The following is a 13,803-nucleotide window of genomic DNA, read 5'->3' as shown; positions in this document are numbered from 1 at the left end:
ATGAAAAACTTGTGGTAAATTTGGGATTCTTTCCAGTGTATAAAAGTAAAAGAAAACTCAGTTTAGAAATATGAAAAAAATTTCTGAAATACACAGAAAGGAAAGAACAGTTAAATAGAAGGAAAAAAAATTAAGATCACTCACATTTCCCCTTCTAGAAGCTCTATTTCTTTGCGACTTACATCTTCACATGCAGTTTGCATATAGTAGCTCTGCTAAAAACAACCACATGGAAAATTTTTGTTCCAGATAACACTGCAGGACAGGGCTTGGCAGCTACAAGCTGTAATCAGAATGCTTCAAGGGCTAATGTAACCCAGATAACGACCAAGCATGCATTTCGGTGCAGAGTCTTAACTATTTTTTTTTTTTTTATAAAGCAGGCTGTGGGAGGGTCAAAAGCTGCTGGGTTCTACTTTATACACATTCAGCAATGAGCATTTTTCTCTTCAGTTAGGGAGCATTTTGCTCCTACGAATAAAAGAATTGCTTAAAATATAAAAGATGCTTTTCCAGTTAAGGCATTCTTGTAGGATTTGAGGTGCTCACACAGACAAGCCTGGAATGGTCGAAGCTTCCAAGTTCCTAAAATGACTTTTCCCAGTAATTCCACAGGCCTGCATCGCCATCTCCAATTCATTAAGGCTCCCCCAGCCATTGAGTTGGCAAATGAAGAGGCTACATTTAAGGGCCGTGGAAATCCATGGTACAATGAGCCACTTTCGCCCAGGAGTCATCTAAAGAAGAGAAGAATGCTGATTTTATTTGTTCCTGTAGCTGAAGAGGGGGAGCAGACAGGGACCTGGGTCTTGCTAAGTTTCCTGTACTTAGTCGACTGAGATAAAGAGTCACAGAAGTGCTGTGCCTTCAATCCAAGTTCAAGTGGCAAATTCAGATGGAACTCTAACTTGGGGGGAAGTGAGCCACCATGTTAATGCAAGGAATGTGAAATGGGAGAAACCCTTCCATCAACAGTCAGGAGGGGTTTAATGTGATCCATTGGTGTTATTCTCTTTCCTCCAGCACTGGCTGGCACTCACACAGCTGGGCTAAGATGGCTTCCAAAGTCCAAAATAAGACGCTAGCCCAAGGCAGCCCCTGCCCTCCTGCTGGAGCTCAGAAGCAAATGAATCAAAGGCTCTTTTATTCTCCCTCCTACCAGAACATGCTCCCTCTCTGTTGTCAACTAAATGCTTGCCAGAATGAATTATTTAGTTCCAAACAGACATAAAGAAATCTTAAATAACACATGTCCCTTGGAATTTTAATAAGTTCAGGTGACCGGACAAGTGGGGTTGTTTGGTTTGTTGTCTAGCCTGGGACAGAAAATTCACTTGTGGTCAGGATCCCATCAAGAGCATTAGGTCATGGCAGAAACTGAAACTTCTCAAACTGCAAGTTACAGCTAACATCCAAATTCCATGCATGAAACGGAGCTGTTCTGTTCTTTTCACAGGGATGTCTGAACTCAACACAAAGTCCCCGTTCTTCCTTGAAAACCAGGCTGCCCTTCTGATTTTGCTATTTCTGTCAGAAGCACCTGGATTCTTCCAAGAATAGAGCCTGAAATTCACCTGTGAAGACTTCCCTGGCTGCCCTCCTCCCCCTCCCCTCTAGTCTGAGCTCTTAAGCAATTACTGTCTGTATCAACCATTTGGCAATTCATCATATACAGCCTTATAAACATAGCTCTTGTAAAACGATTTAAAGGAACATGCATTTACAGCTTGTCTTGGGGAACAGATTAGAAACTCCTTACGGGAAGGGAGTGGGCCTTTCCCTCCATGGTATTCAACACGTGGCACATTTACAAAAGCTCCAGAGATACCTGTTTATCGATTCAGTCAACAGATACCTGGTGAGCTTCCACTCTGTATCAGACACAGCAGCACAGGCACTCGGCAGCCCTGGGCTCAGTGAGCCTGCATTCTGTTAAGGGAGGCGCCGAAGGGTCCCCAAAGAATTCTGCTTCTGTAGTTCTAATATATTCACTAGCTATTTAAGATGAACAAGAAATGGAAGATTTATTTCCCCCCCATCTGCCCCTCCCTGCCAAGGGAAAGTCTGAGAAGAGGAATGTTAGAGGGCAAGAGAGCTTAGAGTGTAGATGTGGTGCCCACCACGTCCCCATTTTACAGATAAGGAAACTGAGGATCAGAAGGCTCCAAAGATCACGTGAATAGTGGCAAAGCCCAGGTGAATTCTGGGTCCTGACACTCAGTTCAGGGTTCCTTCCACCATGGCCCAATTTACCCAAAACCCTTCAAAAATAAAGTGGTAATCCACCTGCTACGATGTTCTTTCTCGTGTGTTAGTCTCTGTAAGAAAATTAGCAGTGCCGACAGTTAATCACCTCTTAAATGTCCTCAACCTGCAAATCATCAAGACCTTAGCTATGTATTTTTTATGTCAACTCCAAACTAGGGAATCTTACTTAGGCTTAAAAGTGCCTTGCCACTTCATTTCTTTCATATTTAAGCAGACTCATTATGGCAAAACACACTGAAATAACCAGTTCACCTGTCAACCAGATTATCCAAGTATAAATTCTTGCCATGTTTTTGTATTTGTTCAAAGATGATCAATTAAAAAAAAATTTAAAAACAGAATTCTAAAACTACCCTCCAAGCTGATCCACCTTCTTAGTAATTTTGAATCCCAAAAGACAACAATCAGATTTAGGGATTCAGCAACTCATATCACTAAGCCCAGGCACAACAAAAGAATTAACTATCATTAACTTTCATAAAGACAATGTACTTGCTAGTTGATGATCTTTCTTAGTAGAAACAATGTTCCTGCCTTATTGGAAAAGGTAAAAAGAAAACATTCGAAATTTGAATGGTATGTTCACTAATGGGAGAATTGCAGGAAAAAAATTTCCTTGAACAGAATAATTATGCACCTTCAGTCACTGTAAGCAAAAGCTTCAGAATCTGTAGACTACTGGCAATTCCCAGTAGCAGAATCTGCTACTGGGAATTGCCAAAAAAGGGCAGGAAAAGCTTCCAAACATCCCAGCCCTCTTTGTTGTAGTGACACTATGGAACAGGGACTTAGCCCAGCTCCTGGGTTGTCCTTGAACCAAGGAGATGCTGTTATTTTGCCTTCCCCATGCCTCTCTCCTCCATGTAAGATGTCAGGTGCCCACCCAGAGGAAGATGCTATTTCTGTTTCTAAGTCCATTCCCAGAACCACAAGTTCAGACAAAAAACATCCTATAAGCTGACAGCTGAAGAGCAGAGCCCAAGCTGGGTGCAGATTACACACCCAAGAACTGGCTGACGTTTTGCTCCCCAGCTGGCTGGCAGCTAGCAGGCCACCCTGCCCTGGTTCAGAAGCAGGTTCTCCTGCTGAGACTGCACACCGGCCCAAGGCAGACATCTGGGCCATGGAGGAGCCCAAACTTGGTGTCTTGGCTTGAGGCAGGCCATAGGGAAGCTCCCCCCTGCAGAGACAGGGAGACAGCCAGCTGGCTTGGAGCTGGCTTTGTTTTCAAGACTTACCTTTTATCTCAGCTAAAATTTCAAATCCTGATGAAAATTCTACCATTATTTCAAATGGCTGATTTGTCTTTAAACAGCCCTTTAAACATCTGAGCGCTGCCGTTGAGTGCATACTACCAAGAGTCTACTTGGTTTCTATAACCCTAGTGACATTGATCTGTATGTGATTCTACTCAGGTCCTTGACAGAGTGAAAAATCAGCTGTTGAATATATAACACAGGATGAAAACAGCAACACAGTAGTAGCAAAACTGAGAGAAAGCAGAAAAATCTTCACCTCCATATTAAGTGGACTTCTAAAAATTCTCAGAGGATGGAACACATACAAGAGGTTCTTACCCTTTTGCAAATAAATATAGAAAAAATTAAAAACAGGCAAAAAGGCTGGAGAATCTGCTCGCTAGTCTTTGTCTTAACTGTCTTTTATGCCACTTCCACTCTCTTTAGGAAATTCCAGAAAAGCTTCCATATCTGAGGAACATACTAATATAAAAAAACAATGCTGTTGACTATAAAAAAGCAAACATAAAATGGAGTTGTAAATGGAATGCATGGGGGCCATACCTTGAGATGACTTTGAAGATAAAACTAAAACAATTTTTTGTCACTTAAAAGCCCTGATGGATCATCTTAATCAATGCTTGGACTACCCTATAAATACTGTAAACAGTGAGACAACTGTCAAAGTTCTCTGGCCAAATGTTCCCCAACAAAATCAATGTTCAAACTCCCTGAAGTTTCATTTAACAATTACAGTACCAGGCATCCAAGATATCTTTTTTTTTTTTTTTTTTTTTTTTTTTTTTGGGTAAGAAGTGGATTTATTTAGAGAGAAACACACTCCACAGAGTGTGGGCCATCTCAGAAGGTGAGAAAGGCCCATCCAAGATATCTTATCACAGTGAATCTGTTCATTCAAAACCATTATCAAGCAACATTTTGCCTACTGGGTGGCCAACAATGTTTCCTTTCATCCAGAAAATAAAGTTTCTACATGAAAACCAAACCAGCACAGGAGATGCATGTATATATGCCAATGTCTTTGAGGGGCAAAGCTGCTTTAGCCAAAACTGTCTGAATTGGATACCAAGCCAAAGAGCAATCATCTGGGAATGTCAAAATCTGGGCAACCGACTTGACAGTGCAAATATAAGACAAGACTCATTTTAACTTGTAAGTCTCCAGTCACCCTCTTGGATCCCTCAATTCTGGTGGCCACCCTGCCCACTTTCTTCCTGGGCTGTCTCTATGTACTTCACTGGTGTGGAAAGAAAACCCCAGTGCCCAGCCAGACAAAGAAAAGCCCGCCTCCCCCTGCTGTTAGGCATATTCTCCCCTCAGCTGACAACAATTTAGGGAGCCCATTGTCTCCCTGAAGTATTCCTGTGGTTTCAGTCTACAAGAAGCTTGTTCCTCAAAACATCTATGCAATACCCATAGTGATCCACTTGGGCACACAATCAGAAACCGTGTGGCGTTGCTAGCTACCTTTTGTGCACACATGCTTGTCTTGTGTTTCTTCAGCACTGCACCTCTGATGCACAGCCCGCCCCCTCCTTGCATGCTCAACCAATATCCATAGACTCACAGAAAGTTACAACTTGAAAGGCTGTTTGCAGATGACCGGCCTGAGTGCCGCTTGAAATCAACTAGATGACTCATTAACCTTTTAAAGGCCAGTCAGGCAGGCAGATCTGGGTTCAAACCCTGCCTCTGGCACTCTGGTTATGTAGACTGTGTTCTCATCTGTTAAACAGATAGATAATACCCGCCTCATAAAACTGTTGTAATGATCAAATGAAATAATAAATTTTTTTAAATTCAGATTTTCCATTTTCTTGGCCCTTGTTAAGACATAATCTTTGGGGCTGATTTTCTTCCTGGTTTGTATTACATTAAATTGCAAGCCCAAGAGGCAAGTCTTTTTTCCTACTGTATTTTTTAATCTTATGGTCCCTAGTCCGGTGCGGGGCATCTTTTGAGAGAGCCATAAACCAATCATGTGAAAGAAAGCATTAAACCTCTATTACCACTACCTATTTCAGCTAATGTAGTGTTCTTCAGTTCCCCCAAGGACCCAATCATTTCCTAAACAGCGCCTTCTCAAAACAAATACATCTATCAATCCACTCCCTCTTCCCACACACATACAACCTTCTCTTCAGAACTCAGAGCTGAAAACAACACTGCCTCTCCCCAGTTTTCGTATTAAAGTCAGCATATTTACCAGAATATTCAGGCAAAGTGTGATAGGTGGAGAAACAGGATTTGGAAGGATTCAAAAAATCTCTGGAGAACTTTCTTAGGATTTGTGGCATCAAATCCTTAAATAAGAATTACTTGCCTATAACAAATTCTGGCAGAAAGTAAACCAGAAACTCACCGGTGAGTTGTTGGTGAAGTTAAATATTGCACTTCACTCCGTTCTATGCAAGCAAACAGTGACTAATAGGATTACCTCGAGCTCTCTGGATGTAGATACCCTTCCACAAGAAACAGGTTCCATTATTAGTGTCGGCCCCCTGGTAGTAAATTTATATTTAAGGGGGCATACATTTTGTTTTCGAGACATACTTTACTAGAAAAATATTTGCGTCATATGCCAGGGCGAAGGTGTCATTTCTGTCTTTTGCAGGGGGCAGCAACAAAGAGCCAATGGGGGAGAAGGGGATAAGATCGCAGACACCCCCCCCCGAAGAGGACACAGATTTCCACCTAAGCAAGGTTGGTTCTTTCAAGGAATATCTTCCTTAACAGCTAAAACGGTTTAACACATAATCAGCAGAAGCAATTCGGGTGGCCTGGGAAAGTACCGTAACACACAGAAATCCTGACTGGCCCCAGCTGTCCTCTCCTGCGGGGTTTGACAGCGTGTCCACGGCGCCCGAACACCAGCCACCAGGCTCCCCACAGCGCCCTCCTTTCGCAGCAAACTGCCAAGGCTCTCGGGCCAAACTCCAAGGTCCCTCGCTTCAAAACCGCGAAAATGTGAACCGTGCTAAGCAAACGGTAGGGCGCGTAATAACTTTTCTTTCCCGTGTGCGCGGACTGGAGATGCTCGGCTCTAAGGCCAACTTCCCAGGTCCCCCGCCCGCTTCCGGCAACCACCCCGAGGGGAAGGCGGGAGGGAGCGCGGACCAAAGAGAAGGCTGATGAGTTCCAACACCTCCGTGGGTTTCCCACTGCGGGAAATTTACTATACAGCAGTCCCTAAGGATTCCCTGCAGATATAACGAAAGGAGAATGCTCTCCCCCTCGCCCCTGCTAAAAGGAACAATAAAAACATGCAGCCGGCGCTCAGCTGGCCATGCCGGGCCCTCCTACGGGCCGATGTCTGGAATCTGGAGAAAAGAAAGGTGCCCGGCCAAGAGGAGGCCCGGGCGTGAGTGTCCAGCCTGGGTCCCCAGCCTGCCGGGGAAAGGGCCCACGGGAAAAGGATGGGGACCAAGGGTAAGCAGCAGCCCGCGCGCGAGCCTCCCGGGAAGGGGAACGGCGGCCGAGCTCTACTTACATAACGCTTCAACTTTTTCTCCGGGGGTGACTTGCGGAGCCATCCGGAGCAGACCACTTCGCCGCCGCTCATGGTGCGCGCCTCTCCGGCTCCGGGCCGGGCGCGCTCCCGACACCGCCGACGCCGGACAGCCGCGCAGCGGCGGGGACCTAGCTCTCCCGCGGCGCACCCCGGGCGGACGGGCTCCGCGGCGCGCCGGCTCTCGGCCTCCGAGCTTCTTCCCCAGCAAGCAGGTCCGCGGACTTGAGTAGAAGCGGGCCGCGCCGCCGAGGCCGATACCTCGGGGCAGGGTCCGCGGCCGGGCCGAGGGCGCCCCGGCCTCCCTTCAGTGCGCCCGCCCAGCCGCCAGGCGCGCCGTCCCGCCCGCTGCCTCCTTCGCGCTCGGGCTCAACGGGACTCTGCCCCGGCGCGGAGCCCAAGCCTCGGCCCCCTGCGCTCCGCCCCCTCGGGACGGGACCTCCCAGAGCGCTCTCTAGACAGACACGACGCTGCACGCGCGCACACCCACACTCACACACACACACACACACACACAATGCCCTGCGCGGTGCCCACTCCGGCTCGCCCGCTCTCGGTTTCGGTGCGCCCTGCGCGATCCTCTCCTTCCCCCTCCTCGCGGGAGGGTGGGTCACTTCCCCGCGGCGCCTGGGCAGCCGGGAGGAAAGGGGAAGCCGCGAGGGTCCCGTGGACAGCGGGCGCAGGGCTGGTCCAGGGCCACGGAGGGAGCCGCCGGCTCGGCGTCGCTGGGCAGGGCAGAGGTCCCGCCGGAGGGTGGGTCCGCGCTCGCCGCCGCCGCGGGAGAGAGAGGGCGGAGGGCGGCGAAGGAACGAAGCTCTCGGCTGCTCGGCTGCGGGGACAGAGCCCACCGTCCAGTCCCCTCGCGCTCCTCCCGCGCCGCCTCCCCCACCCCCGGGCGCGCGGCAGGTTCTGAGCGGCCTGGCCCCCGGCCCCGATCCCTCCCTCTCCCGGCCTCCCGGCTCCCTCTTCCTTTCCTCCTCCCTTTCCCACGTTCGGGCCGGCTGCGGTTTCTGCCCAGACTTTCTCTAACTCCGCCGGAGCGCTTCCAGCCAAAACAAGGGCCAGGGAGGAGGAGACGCACGGAGGGAGGGAGCGAGAGAGGGAGGGAGCGGGAGTCCGAGAGGCACCCTGGGATCTGTAGTTCGGAAAGCTAGAGAGGGGTCCTCGGCCGCCCGGCGGCCGTGGAGACCGGAGCCCCCGGCGGCCTGCTCGCCGGGGAAGGCGGCGAGGCCTCGGCGAGGGCGGTGCCGCCGGGGCTTGGGCTCCGGGCGGAGCGAGGAACCTTCGAATGTTCAAGTCTGGAGATTGCCATCTTGGCTCAGCCGAGTGTCAGTCAGTTCGGAGTTAGTACTGTGCACGAGATCAGGAGTTGGAGGGGGAGGGGCTGGGGTGTTTGTACTTGACAGCGCGCAAAGCAAAACAGCCCGGAGGGAGACCGCGCGCCCTGGAGAGTCTGCGACCCCCGGATCCCTGCCCGCGAGTCTGAAGGGCAGGGACCAGGAGGGCGAGGACCCGGGGGAACGCGCTAAGGCGACCAGCCTGGAGCGGAGGGCAGAGGGGGACCCTTCCGGGCTGGTGTGGGCTGGTCCCCGGAGCAGCCTTGCCTGAGTGGTGTGGGAACGCTTAGCGGGGCCAAAGGATTTGGTTGAATCGATCTCTGGGACATTTTGAAGTCTCACACTCCCTCCATTTGTTGCCAGTTTCTTCCACTTGACTTGGCATTTGTTTAAAATCTACCTTTGGGGTGTTGGACCAGAAAAGGGAAACTTACTGAATGTCTTAGCGCTATTTGCTTTCTTGCGTGTGCTTTACAATTATGATACGTGGTCCTGAGTTTAACACGATCCTGTAATAGAAATATCTTTTCCAGTTTATTTATGGAAAACAAAGCCCTCACACAAATTTTGGAAGGTAATATAAATAATCAGATAAAAGTGCTAAAAATAGTAGGAGATAAGTGAACGTTTCTGGAAAAAATAACCTCAGGCATTTTCTTGTTAATACAACATTCACTTTCAGGAGTTCCTCTGAGTTTGAAAAGCTTGTACAGTTGTAGGAAATTAGGTGCTGGGGTGGTGAGAACTAGAGGTCTCTGCACTCATGGAAGTGACATTTCTGTGGCTGCGTTGGATAGTAAACAGGGGTCAACACAAGTACAGATTGTGATAAATGTTGTGCCCTGGGGGAAATAAACACAGTAAATTAGAAGAATAACCAGGGTGGGACCAGGTCAGATAGGATGAGACAAGTCTTCCTTAAAGAGGCAGCTAGCCAGAGATTTGAAAGATGTTGTGAAGAAGAGAATCAGACTTGTTTTGTGAAGGATCAAAGGGATAACCGTAAGGAGAATTGAGAGAGAAAAAACAAGCAAAGGGGGTTCATTGATTTTCTTACATTTTAAGGCTTTTTAGAATACAAGTGAGTGTAATTTTTATGGCAGTTCATAAACCAAAGCAATTTTTATGTGAACTCAGGTTTTACCACAAGCGTGCAAATGAAAATAAATCACTGAATTCATTTTCCACTTCTCCCACAGGCAGTGTGTCTGTACACTGAGTCAAAGTATTTATAATTAACATTGCTAAGACTAGTCCACTCTTTCATAGTTAACTGTTGGCTAGATAATTTACCACTTCCTCCACTCCTGTTATGAAGTCTTTTTTTAAAATCTCTGTGTCTGTCTCTTCTTTTTTTTTGGCCACACCCATGTGGCATGCAGGATCTTAGTTCCCCAACCAGGGCTGGAACCCATGCCCCCTGCAGTGGAAGAGGAATTCTTGACTACTGGACAGACAGGGAAATCCCTAAAGTTCTTTCTTTTTTAAATTGAAGTATAGTTTATTTACAATTGTTGTTTTAGTTTCAGGTGTACGGTATAGTGATTCAGTGATACACGTGTGTTTATGTATGTGTGTGTGTGTATATATGTGTATATATATATATACATATATGCTTTTTCAGATTCTTTTTAATGGAAGACTGTAATACAGTCAGCCCTCCTTATCCCTGGGGAATGGGTTTCAGGACCCCTCCCCATACCAAAATCCTTTGCTGCTCAATTTCCTTGTATAAGATGGTGTAGTATTCACATCTTTATACTATAAATCATCTCTAATTACTTATAATACTTAATACAATGTAAATGCTATGTAAATTGTTGCTAGCATGCAGCAAATTCAAGTTTTGCTTTTTGGAACTTTCTGGATTTTTTCCGAGTATTTCCCATCCGAGGTTGGTTGGCTCCTCGGATGAGGAACCCAAGGATATGGAAGGACCGACTGTATACCCAGTAATCTTTTTCATTATTTCAAATAAGGGATTCAATGATCTCATTTCCATATAAGAAATCATTAAGTATTTTCCCTTATCTTCGACTATGTTGTTTGAGATTTATATTTCTAGAGATCAAATAAGTGAGGAGAGGTTGAAGATAGATATGTCTTCATGTATGTATGTTAGAAAGGAAATTGGCTTTATCTTTACATTATATGCCATTTTTAGATGATCTGTAAAATTACATTTTGTATCCTTATATGTTAAAAGGTATGTTGGAAAACACTACTACACATCAGTATCTTAAATTTCATTCATACAACAAATATTTATGGAATGTCTTTGTATATACAAGTTCTTGAGGACCCAGGATATAATAGGGAGGTTAGCCAGACCTATTACCTCACTCCTTTATTCTAGAGAAGAGCATTTTACTAGTCATTAGCCCCTTAACTTCTACAATACAGTTGATAAATGCTGTGAAGGAAAAACAAAGAGTCTTACCTGGGCATACAACTGGAGGCTCTACCCCCTGGGAGAAGGATGGGTATGTGGGGAAAGACTTCCCTGAGGAACTGACTTTAAACTGAGATCCTCAGGGTGAGTAGAAATGGCCTGGCCAAGCAGCAGAGAAGAGTATTCCAGACAACAGAGAAACTACCAGGTGTCTAAATCCTCAGGCTGGAAGAAACTCCGGAGGACCTGAATGAAGGCAGCAGGGAGATGAGTGAGAGGGACATTGGACTGGGTAAGGTGACAGAAGCAGACAAGGGACAGGTTGTGCTGAGGCCTGGAGATCTTCTTAGAGTTTAGACTTTTCCTCAGAGCAAGTGCCAATTGTCACCTCCCATGGCCTTCAAATCGCCTCAAACCATCACCCCTCTGTGGACTTTGTCATTCACCTCCAGCAGCCCACTCCAGCTACGCGTCTTCCAACTTGATCTTTCAAGTTCTTCCTCTGTAATCTTTCTTCTCCAACAGCTTTCTAGCCTGTTGACACCTCTGCTTTCGCATATCCCATCAGACCTCTCCGTCTTCACTTCCCTCCCCCTTATCCAGTTTGAATTTTGCGGTCCACATTTTTAATAACATGCTTCCGACTCACAAAACCCCAACACTGGGTGAACCTGACTGCACTTTCTTCTGCACCCAAACAGCCAAGCGCTGTTGGAGAAAGTTACACAACAGAAACAGTGATGTCACTGTAAATTCATGGTCAGTGACCTCAAATAGATAGATCCTCAGCTCTCTGCAGGGGCAGATCTCGGTCTTCTGGAACCTGAAGCATATACAGTTTGGGGAGTCATTTTAAAGGAAAAGAATATACAATTACAAATTAAAAATTACGATGAATATGAATCTAGAATGAGGAAATGAATAAGGAACAAATTACTGGCGCCTTTGAGATACAGATGCCTTTCTTTTGAGACCTCTATGATAATTTGCCAGAATCCTTACACAGGTATGCTTTCTGAGTGCATCCTAACTTCCCCTCCCAACTAGGACACCCAACCTCTCCCAGCAGCTCCCTACTCTCGTGGGGACCTGTGCAGCCAGCTTCATTAGCTTCATGGATGTCTCTGGTACCTGGCAATCCCACTTCCTTTATCTGGACAGTGCACTATATTCTCTGCAAAAAGTTTTCTTTCTTTCTGTCTTCTTTTTATTAAACAACAGCTTTATTGAGATATAATTCACCTACCATAAAATTCACATTTTTAAAATATAGAATTCAGTGATTTTAGTATATTCACAAAATTCTTCAACCTCACCGCTCTCTAATTTCAGAATATTTCATCACCCCGAAAAGAAACCCCATTCCTCCTCCCCTGCATCCCTGACAACCAGTAATCTTTCTGTTTCTATGGATTTGCCTCCTTTGGACATTTCATATAAATGGAATCATACAACATGTGACCTTCTGGGACTGGTTCCTCTCAGCATAATGTTGTCAAGGTTTTTCCATTATTGTAGCATGCATCAGTACTTCATTCCTTTATAATGTTAAACATTAAATGTTAAATACTATTGCATTATATGGCTATTTCACATTTGTCTTATCCATTTATCAGATGATGGACATTTGGATTGTTTCTACTTTTTGGCTATTATGAATGATGCTTGCAATAATTCTTAAACCAGCTTCAGATATCTCAAACGTCCAAACCCTCCATCAGCCAAAGATCTTATAGTTTCATCAGAAAGCCAAAGTGCTCAGATGGAAACTCCTTCAGCCACTAGCCATCAAACGTGCAAACCTACATACCATCTTCAGTCCTGCTACTCCCCCCTTCCCATGGCAAATGAAAGGCATTGCTTTCCTGTTATGAGAGGTCAGTCCCTCCACTTATGCTTTGGATTTCATGCCATTGCATCTTTTCAAGAACATCACCCTATAAATGATCTCTTCTCTCTATATCTAAATACTCTCTATGTAATTGTATCACTGGTGTGTGTTGCAATAAAACTTTATTTAAAAAAACAAATAGTGGGACGTCCCTGGTGGCGCAGTGATTGGGAATCCTCCTGCCAATGCAGGAGACAAGGGTTTGAGCCCTGGGCTGGGAAGAGCCCACATTCTGTGGAGCAACTAAGCCCGTGCGCCACAACTACTGAGCCTGCACTCTAGAGCCTGCAAGCCACAACTACTGAGCCCACGTGCCACAACTACTGAAGCCTGTGCACCTAGAACCCGTGCCCTGCACCAAGAGAAGCCACTGCAATGAGAAGCCTGTGCACCACAGCAAAGAGTAACCCCCACTTGCCACAACTAGAGCAATGAAGACCCAATGCAGCCAAAAATAAATTAAAAAAACAAAAAAAACAAGTAGTGAGCAAGTAGTGAGCCAGATTTAGCCAAAGGGCTGTAGTTTGCCAAATTTTGTTTGATACCACCATGTTCTGATAGGGTGTACATTCACATACACGCATACACACCCAACTCTTTTTTAAATGGAAAGGAGCCATTACTATGATGCCTTTTCAAACAGCTATTGTGAGAGGAATCTTATATGAAATTGCTGATAACATGCAGGTACAGATTATTTAATTCTCTCTGAATGTTAGCACTGTTCCTCTGAATAAACTACCATAACATTAAAATGAAAGTTGGCTGCACTGTATTTGACAAAAGGATTGTAGGCAACAGACTACAGTTCTCTTCAGTGTTAACTGGAAACTAAGTGAAATTATCCATTCCATTTTAAATATACTCACATCTCTTAAGACAAAACAATGTAAAAAATCCTCTACAACGTATATTGCCTTTTAAAAAAAATTTATTTGGTTGCATCGGGTCTTAGTTGCGGCAGGCGGGCTCCCTAGTTGTGGCATGTGAACTCTTAGTTGCGGCATGTGTGTGGGATCCAGTTCCCAGACCAGGGATCGAACCCGGGCCCCGTGCTTTGAGAGTGTGGAGTCTTAACTACTGCATCGCCAGGGAAGTCCCTCTGTAGGTATTTTAGTCCCTGCACATTTAGTTTTGTTTTGTTTTGA

At 45.9% G+C, this 13,803-nt stretch overlaps 1 protein-coding gene and 1 long non-coding RNA gene across 3 annotated transcripts in view; one reads left to right on the top strand and one right to left on the bottom strand.

Annotated features, from left to right (window-relative positions):
• The window catches only part of GAB1 (GRB2 associated binding protein 1), a 125,931-nt gene extending 118,109 nt beyond the window's left edge, over positions 1–7,822 (bottom strand). For both annotated transcript variants that reach the window (XM_060147693.1, XM_060147694.1), the window contains exon 1: positions 7,018–7,822. In XM_060147693.1, the coding sequence (XP_060003676.1) occupies positions 7,018–7,089 (72 nt within the window). In that variant the 5' untranslated portion in view covers positions 7,090–7,822. The remainder of the gene's footprint in view (positions 1–7,017) is intronic.
• LOC132519689 (uncharacterized) overlaps positions 6,700–13,803 on the top strand; it is a 125,659-nt gene continuing 118,555 nt past the window's right edge. Inside the window, exon 1 of the long non-coding RNA XR_009540248.1 lies at positions 6,700–6,956. This is a non-coding gene — a long non-coding RNA (uncharacterized LOC132519689). The remainder of the gene's footprint in view (positions 6,957–13,803) is intronic.

This window comes from Lagenorhynchus albirostris, chromosome 4, assembly GCF_949774975.1.
Source record: "Lagenorhynchus albirostris chromosome 4, mLagAlb1.1, whole genome shotgun sequence".
Classification (NCBI taxonomy): domain Eukaryota; kingdom Metazoa; phylum Chordata; class Mammalia; order Artiodactyla; family Delphinidae; genus Lagenorhynchus; species Lagenorhynchus albirostris.
Note: the sequence above shows the minus strand (reverse complement) of the source record. Positions and strands in the feature narration are given on the sequence as shown.